General features: G+C 40.2%; 1 protein-coding gene across 1 annotated transcript; it reads left to right on the top strand.

Annotated features, from left to right (window-relative positions):
• Window positions 1-713: 713 nt before the first annotated feature.
• LOC134797085 (uncharacterized) lies at window positions 714-5,509 on the top strand. Its single transcript, XM_063769308.1, has 8 exons — window positions 714-855; window positions 1,125-1,265; window positions 1,724-1,941; window positions 2,400-2,605; window positions 3,719-3,754; window positions 3,848-3,992; window positions 4,569-4,680; window positions 5,283-5,509. The coding sequence occupies exons 1-8, from the start codon at window positions 716-718 to the stop codon at window positions 5,503-5,505; spliced, it is 1,221 nt and encodes a 406-aa protein (XP_063625378.1). The 5' UTR covers window positions 714-715; the 3' UTR covers window positions 5,506-5,509.
• Window positions 5,510-9,320: the final 3,811 nt, after the last annotated feature.

Genomic DNA, 9,320 nt, shown 5'->3' with positions numbered 1-9,320 from the left:
GCGAACCGTATGAACTTTATTACTTGGCCATTGAATTTCACTCCTACTTCGGTCGATTCCCAAATTTTCTTTATGGCAACCTCTATGAAAGCGTTGAATATGAGTGGTGATAGTGGGCATCCTTGTCTAACCCCTTGCCGTATTTTCGTCCGAACCTTTTCCGATGCTAGCTCTAATACGGTTTCTTGCTCTTTATAGATTGCGTGTATTATCCGTCTATCTCGGTAGTCTAGCCCTATGTTCTTCAATGTTTTCGTCATCTTGTTCCAACGGTACATACAAGTAGTGTAAAAATATTTCATTCATTTTCATTCATTCAACTTATTTTTATTTTTTTACTTTGCATATATCAAGGGATAACAAATTTCATTTTACTGATTAAATTGCATAACTAACAGCCGTGTTGACGTTCAGAGAATGACATTCAAGTTAAAGAATTACTTAAATTGTAAGTTATAATAATCACTAGAGTTAGACCAAGAAAAGTCTGCAGCGATTTTGATAGCCCACGCAGTGCTTGTGTTATTTAAACGTCATAATTTCATAGAAGTTTGACGATTAAAATAACACTTGCACTGCGTCCATCAAAATCGCTGCAGACTTTTTTTGGTCTAACTCTAGTAAGTTATATAAAATCTGTTTTAATTTGTAATTTAATTTAATTTAATCTCAAACTCAATTATTAAATTCAATAGTTTAATACCCAGTAGGTCTGATGCAGGAAGAAACATTCACCGTGGCGTCCACACCGGACTGCATAACGGTACTCCAGGACGAACGCAACGACCCCCTGTGGCGGGAGACGCAAGTCGGCTGCAAGGTTCTTCTGCTGCTACAGGAGATTCACAAGTTCAAGTAATTATCATACGTAAATTTGTAGCCAAAATTGATAAATTCACGCCAATTTTTTTTAAATGTGCCGCTCTTTTCTACTGACGGAAATTACTTGACAGAGTATAGTAATATTGATGTCAAAATATAAGTTTAAATTTGCCTCCTATAGTAGTTGAGAGAGAGAGAGTAGTTGTGTCTAAAGTCCGTATACCTCTCATGATAGCCGACCTCCGGTAGGAGATGGCACTGGAAGCTGTGTGGTTGTTGCTTAAGGGTTTGCTTTTTTTCAGAATTACCTATACCGAAGTTCCTTACCACCACGATGAGAAGGGCTTGTATGTCGACGACGTGGACATCTTGGCCAAGCCTTGGTCCCTTTGGTCTCCCATCATGTTTAACTGCACACCAATTGCGCCTGTAATGGATTGGAAGTAAGACTGATTATGGTATTTATGGTGTGTCGTTATTCGTTAAGTGTACCTACTTTTTTTAGCTAGCCTATTATGGTGTCCCATTGCTGGGCAAAGGCCTCTCCCCTTGTCTTCCAAGACTCCCAACATAGCGCCTGCTCTGGCCAGTTGTTGAGAAAAGTGTTCAGGTCGTCCCACCATCTCCATCTGGGTCTGCCGCGTCCGCGCCAACCCGGCATCCGTGTACTAAGTTTGGATGTTATGAACGATTTGTAACTATTAAGTTATTTAATACAAAGTAAAACAAGCAAACGTTTTACAGATTTATTTTAGACAGTGTACGATAATATATGACCATTTTTACTATTTATACGAGACATTAAGATTTTAGCCAGAATCGGTTACAGATAGAGAGCACCAACAAAATTAGAAACAAGTGCCCAGCAGTGGGAGACTTTAGACTAACAGAAAAATTCCAGGTTCGGATACATCCTCCGTCGCCCCATCCCCAACATTCAGCACTTCTACAGCGTCGCATTCTCGACACCAACATGGAACGTTATAGCCGCCATGATTCTGCTGGTTTCCGTGCTGTTTTACATCCTCAACCGAGCCGAACAGAAGCTGTCAGGGGAAAACCTCAAGTGCTACTTTTGGAGGGAGCTGCTGATTGCGTTTGGAATCATCTGTCAGCATTGTAAGTCTTCTTTACAAGCTTTTATTTAACTTGGCCTGTTAGTATGTAAGTTTGTTAGTTGGTTAATTAGTGTGGGTCAAATCTTGGAAGGTAAATTTGACCCACTTCCCAATTTCCGATTTGCATACATATGTAAGTCGGGTGACAATGCAATATTATGGTACCATCGAGCTGATCTGATGATGGAGACAGGAGGTGGCCATAGGAACTCTGTGATGTAACAACGCAATCTAATTGTGTTTGGGGGTTTACGAACTTTCTCGATAAGTATTAGTTGCATGTGGTAAGAAAAGTAGGTACAGTCAGCGGGAAAAGCTTGTACCAAAAATGAAATTTTTGCCATAAACTTATTTCTACTTCAGCACTTCTATTTGTCAATTAAATGACTGCCAGTGATCTCTAAATCGGCTTGACTAGAAGGGCGTCTTACAGCAAACAGAGAATTTATACTTTTCCAGACATTTCAATCAACCCAATGGAATTAACATCGCGTCGCATCGCTTTTATCAGCTTCTCCTTGTTCTCCTACATAATATATTGTTACTATACATCTACCCTGCTCTCCGACTTAGTCCATGACAGAGACAACGAGATGGACTTGGAGACTTTAGGGGAGAGCGATTATGAACATGCCGTTTTGGATACCGTGGCTGGTATAATCAAGGTACGAAGGTTCGAAATATTATTTAAGTAGTTTAATTTTTAGGTAGGTAGTTTTATTTTAATTTTAGTTTAGCTTATTAAATGTTTAGTTCATAGTTAGTTTTAATGTTTTTTTTTGTACGTATTAGTTAATAATGTATAAATAAATGAGGTACGAACCGTGTGATTAGAGTATAAGTAAGTTCCCCCACCATGAGTTTTAAGGATGACTCACGTTAGACCGGGCCGTGTCCGGGCCGGAGCTTCCGGCGCATCGTTTTCTATGGAAAGCATCACGTGATCACCTGTTATGTCGTAGAAAAGTAAGCGCCGGAAGCTCCGGCCCGGACGCGGCCCGGTCTAACGTGTGTCATCCTTTATGCGGCCTTAAACGCTAGCGACTGCGTCAACTCAAACGCATTGCATCTCGCTTGCACCAACATTTTCGCCTGATTTTTATGGAATTAATATTAATTACAAACTTTGTTTTAACTGTTCTGTTAGTATGATAATTATGTCATGTTAGTTAGTGTGGATCAAATCTTGAAAGCTGACCCACTACCAGTGTTGGCCGAAACGTTAATGCAATTAACCATTTTTGCAATTAATTATTATAAATTGAACCGTAAACTGTAACCGCCCGTTACGGTTTACGGTTCAATTTATAATGGTTAATGGTTAATTGCAATTAACATTCGGCCAACACTGCCCACTACCCGATTTCCGATTAAGCTGAAATTTTGAAAACATGTAAATCGGATGACAATGCCGTAATATGATGACATTATGGAGCAGATCGGATGATGGAGACAGGAGGTGGCCATAGGAACTCTGTGATAAAACAACGCAACCTAATTGTATTTGAGTGTGTTAGAATTAAGGATAACTCAAGCTAGACCGGGCCGGGGCCGGGCTGGAGCTTCCGTTGCTTCGTTTTCTATGGAAAGCACCACGTAATCACCGATCAGCCGTCATAGAAAATGACATGTCGGGTCGGACGCTTCGGCCCGGGCCCGGTCTAGCGTGAGTCATCCTTTATCTCGACGAGTATTAGTTACGTGTTGAAAAGAAAGTACAGTCAACGATAAAAGTTTGTATCAAAAATTAAATTACTGACAAAAAACTTTTTTTTCAGGTTCTTGTTGAGCAGCTCCATAATAATAATAAAAAAGTAAGAAAAATCCTCGCGCGCATTTGAGATCCGCTTTTGGCAATAATATTTCGAAAATTGGAGATATAACAAATACCTAACTATTAATTTCAGATGCCTTCTCAACGCCTGAGCTTCATCCATAATAAGTTGACCAACCATCGTTTAGTAAATATTAGCACGGGTCTCGGCGAGGTAAAGTCGAGCAAAACAGCTCTCCTGTCTGACTATGTATCCATACATTCCGCTGTGATACAGTGTAAGTATAAATATTGGACAAAATTACACAAATCGACTAAGTCAGACGGTAAGCTTAATAGCGTCCATAGGCTATGGTGACTGCTTACCATCCGGCGGGCCGTATGCTTGTTTGCCACCGACGTGGTGTAACATACATAAGGCTTGTATTATGGGTACTACTTAGTACATTTCACATTTCACGATACAGAATACTAGGTAGTTTTAATTTGGGAAAACATGTTTGCACTAAAAACGGGGTTTTTACGGTAACAATGTTAACATATTTAATGGTTTGACGACCGGTCTGGCCTAGTGGGTAGTGACCCTGCCTATGAAGCAAATGGTCCCGGGTGCGAATCCTGGTAAGGGCATTTATTTATGTGATGATACAGATATTTGTTCTTGCGTCATGGTTGTTTTCTATGTATTTAAGTATTTATATATTATATATATCGTTGTCTGAGTACCCACAACACAAGCCTTCTTGAGCTTACCGTGGGGCTTAGTCAATTTGTGTAAAAAATGTCCTATAATATTTATTATTTATTTATATTATACTGCAGTTCATTATTTTTATTTTTTCTTTATTTTTCAGCGTTCACCAACTCTGAAGTATGTGAGCTTATTAAAGTTGATATGTTTTCCAACGTTCTCAAATATCTTGTTACATCCAAAAATTTCAAATACATTGAGGAATTCAAAATGAGGTAAGTAAAGAACTATTTTTCAAACTGTTGTTTTTTTAATGGTGTATTTTTATACAATTACGATACGATTTTTCCTGTATAATTTGTGGAGAAGTTTTCTTATAAAATTTTATAGAGTCTCAAGTTAAAATCTTTTAATGGTACCAAGGCTTACATTATTTTTTAATTACTCAAACAAGACTTTTTAATCGCGTATAAGTAGGTAAGAGTAAACGAACATCGTGAGTGTTGTGTGGATAAAAAATCCATGTTCGCATACTTCGAAAAAACTCGCGCAGCTAGAATATGTTGATATTATTGATGTCAACTTAGCCATTTTTTTGTCCGGGAACTCGAAGACAATGTCGCCTTCGAAACGTCGGAGGTAATTTTAAAGCGTGATTCAGTCCCATTTTTTAAGTAAATAATAATGTGCCAAAATTGTGGAAGTATAAATGTGTCCCATAACTTCAAACTCGGGTAAATCCATTCAACCCTCTCAGCAAATATTTACCCTATTACCTTTTCTTAAATACCAAAATCGCATAATCTGACAGACGGATTTACCCGAGTTTGAAGTTAAGCGACTCAAATCAGTGTTATACATTACAATTTTTCAACAGCACACTGCGGGCCCGAGAAGCCGGTGTGCTGAAGCGATTACTCTCTCCGCACACGGTCCAACATTTCAGTGAAACTTGCGTCAGCTCGCACTTCCAAGCGCACATCGGTCTCGTCAGAAAACCGTTCATCATACTGGTGTTAGGTTATGTGCTGTGCGGCTTCATATTGTTAGCTGAAAGAGTGCATTATAATAGGTATAAGGTTTGGCCGTATGTGAACTAGAATACTTATAGAGGGTGGTCAAAAACTTGACGTCCAAAAATTTTTTTTTTAGCCTCCTCACGTCTTGGGCTATCAGAATATACCCCATGTATGTTAGCCGATTTTTCGTAGTTTTCGAGTTATCTTTTTTTTTACTTTTAACTTTTGTTAAGAAATTCCGGGGTGGAGCAATTAATTTATTTAATAAAGCTATTGAACTTTTTGAATGTTTCTTTTTGTAGCATAATCCTTGATAAACAGCGCAGCTGCTAAAAATAAACAGCATCCTCACTTGGCTGTGAGTTGGAAAAAAAAAGACAAAAGACAAAGTTTTATGTTCAAGCATTCATGTAGCTTAGATTTTGCGCTTACCTAAATAAATAAAAATACAAGCGATTTCAAGGACTTTTGGTTATTTTAGAAACTACTAGACTCTTTTTTTAAAAGGTCAAAACATTTTTTGCTGCGATTGCGTCATAACGTGCACACCAGCTCGTTCATGGTGCGCGTGCCGCGGTCGCCGCTGGTGGAAACAACCGCGAGCGCGGATTTCTGGCCGAATGGTGTGGTATTTCGGCGGTTCTGTGGGAACCTGTCAAATCCTACCTCCACCAGAACAGGTGTCGCAGCCAAAAAACTGTTGTCGCCTATGATTTAATAGTTTCTAAGATATAATTATTGTGTGTATGTTAGTCTGTACCGAGCTTGACAAAAATGTGGCTTAACAACATAACGAAGAGGACAAATCGCCAAACGTGAACTATGCGTCGTTGAAGAGTTCCGTTCTGCAGTTCCACTTCATCAAATGTCACTTTTGAATGTACCTATATGCTTGATTTGTTGATAAAACACAAAAATCACTATATGTATGCCTTTAACATTTGATCCCATCCCATCCCATCATCAGAACTGGGTTTTGCAAAAACGGGACCAATCTGTAAATTCTGTATGCATATACATACATACAATCAAAATAATAATTTTCAATGTCGGATTTCAGTAATGACGGAGATATGGAGTAACAAACAAAAAAAAAAACAAAAAAATACATACAACCCAGAACCGAATTCATAACTTCCTCCTTTTGAGATTTGAAAGTCGGTTAAAAATAGGGACACCTTACAAGTAAACTAGAGAAAAACCAACAAAACTTAGAAGGCTCCCTTGAATATACTCACAATTGAATATTTCCCAACAAATTCAAACATTTGAAGAGTTTGTTTCTTATTGTAAACATTCTCGGGAAGCTCTTCAGCGATCGGCAAAGTAAAGTACGGCAAAGTATTTCACAATGTTTACTGAAATAAATCAACACTAAAGTTTTAACTGACTTTAACAAGAAGTACGGCTGTTTTATGTTGCAACCGTTTGTTGCGACTGATTTTTAAAGTTCACTGTGGCCGCCTCTCGTCTCCATCATCAGATCAGGGACCTAATTCGACACGTACTTATCTGACATTTGAAATCCACTTCATATCCTCAGTTGATTGTATCGCACTTCGAGCAACACGGAAGGGAGGCGGCATTCGCACTATTTCCCCTCTGCCGAGGTACAAGATTAGCGCGTCAATCTAATCTAGCGCGGGTAATAAAACTACACTCGGGTGCAAAGAAATCGGACCACCCCAGCATTTTTATCATTTTTTCAATTTCTGTAAAAACTGTATGTGCTACTGTGACATATTATATACCTAATGAAAGGTTGGCTTTTCCTCTATAAATTGATGTGCTTTTCACAGGTTTACTTCCAATATTTTCAGGCTTTCAGGGCTAAGAACTTTGTCACCCTAAAAATGCATACTGGAGTGAAACTTATGCATAATGGGAAAACTGCGATTCTAAAGATATCAAGTAAAAATTAAAACAATTTTCAGCATTTTAATACCGTGTATTGCCTCCTCTAGCCCTACGACATGCAGTCATTCGGTTTTTCATTGATCTTATGAATTTTTTTACAGTGTCTTGAGGGATGCCCGCCCATTCTTCTTCGATCGCAGTCTTTAGCTCCAGTAAGGATTCAGGGGCGGGATTTCTGGCCCGGATTCTTCTTTTCAGCTCGTCCCAAATGTGCTCGATCGGGTTTAGGTCAGGACTGCGGGCTGGCCACTCCATGACTCTGATGCCGACCTCCTCCAAGTACTCCTTAGTGATCCGGGCTGTATGCGGCCGAGCGTTATCTTGCATGAGGATGAACTCATCGCCGATATAACCCGCAAATGGGACCACATGATCAGCCAGGATTTCCTCCACGTACCGACGTGCAGTCAAACCGCCTGAATTCGGTCTGGTACCTGGCCCTGTGATGAACACAATGTCCGTCTTCGCTTCCAAAGAAATACCAGCCCAGACCATGATTGACCCCCCACCATAAGCAACACGTTCCTCGATGCAGCATTGAGAGAACCGCTCCCCAGGTCTTCGGTAGACTCGTACCCGTCCGTCATTGCCAGACAAAGTTATCCTGCACTCGTCGGAAAAAAGTACGGAACTCCATTGCTGAAGGGTCCATTCTTCATGTTCGCGAGCGAAGACGCGTCGTTGTCCACGATGTATTGGGGTGAGTTTTGGGCCATTTGCAGCTCTGTGAGCTGTCAATTCCTTCTCCTTCAGTCGTCTTCTAACTGTCCATCGGCTGATAGACACATTCCTGGTCTCTAGGAGCTTCTGCTGAAGCTGAACGGCATTCAGTCGACGATTTCGTAGCGAGGTAAGAACGATGAAACGGTCATCTCTCTCAGAAGTGATGCGAGTTCTGCCAGTTCCGGGTCTTCTGGATAACGTCTGATCTACGCGGAATCTCTGGAAGACACGTTGAACCGATGACTTCGATAGGTTGAGTTGTCGAGCCACTGCACGTTGACTAAGCCCTCCCTGCAATAGGGCAACTGCTTGGCCGGCTTCAGTCGAGGTAGTATCCATTTTTCTCCAGTTTTTCCAGGTTCAGGCGATGAGAGTAGTGTTCAGGAAGACGTACCAATCACGAATGATGCATAAACAATGATAATGACTGTTTTTATACCTAATGATAAGTGGTCAATTAGTGCATGCGCTAATGAGGCAGTTGGAGGGGGGTGATTTCCAGGCCCATATTTTGCACAATATCCATGCCCACCCCTGAATATTGATGTCATTTGATAGGGCAGAAAATTATCTACCACGTGGTATTTAAATTATCATGATCGAGGTTACAGTTTTTACACAAATTGAAAAAATGTTGAAAATGCTGGGGTGGTCCGATTTCTTTGCACCCGAGTGTAGTTGCACTTGGATTTTTCACTAGACCGAGGCCAGACGCGCGCGTGAACACTGCTGCACAAAAATGCCTGTTTGCTCGGTTCTTTGTTATAAAAAGAGGTCGGGGACATCAAATTTACAAAAAGAAAGTGTTACATTTCACATGTAAAATTTTTTTTTACATATCATACGTTTAATTACATTCAAACACAATTATTATATTTTAGTCTCATGTAATTGTTGGATTTATCGATTTTGCTCGCTCAGTACAAATTGCGGATCGGTCGAGCGACAAATCCGACTTCTTATCTCTCAGAATACAATAACATACTTTAACGAAAATGTGTTAGTGTGCGTGTTGTGACACTTGTCACTCGTCCGTACACAAAAAGAGATCGAGGTTTGCAAGATTTGTCTTTGACGTGTGTCATTTTCTATGTATTTGTGTCGTCATTACAGATTGGATTTTGTATGTAAGTGTGTGAGAAGTGCGACTGTGTGCACCTTTCCCCCCGCGAAAAATGGCAGAAAGATTTGTACGGTGAGATATCGCTTGGGCCCCTCCCTTCCGATGTGTCGGAAGCCGGTGTTGCTCGAAGGTA

The sequence above is a fragment of the Cydia splendana genome, chromosome 14 (genome assembly GCF_910591565.1).
Source record: "Cydia splendana chromosome 14, ilCydSple1.2, whole genome shotgun sequence".
In the NCBI taxonomy this organism is placed as follows: domain Eukaryota; kingdom Metazoa; phylum Arthropoda; class Insecta; order Lepidoptera; family Tortricidae; genus Cydia; species Cydia splendana.
This window is presented reverse-complemented; position numbering and strand designations above follow the sequence as displayed.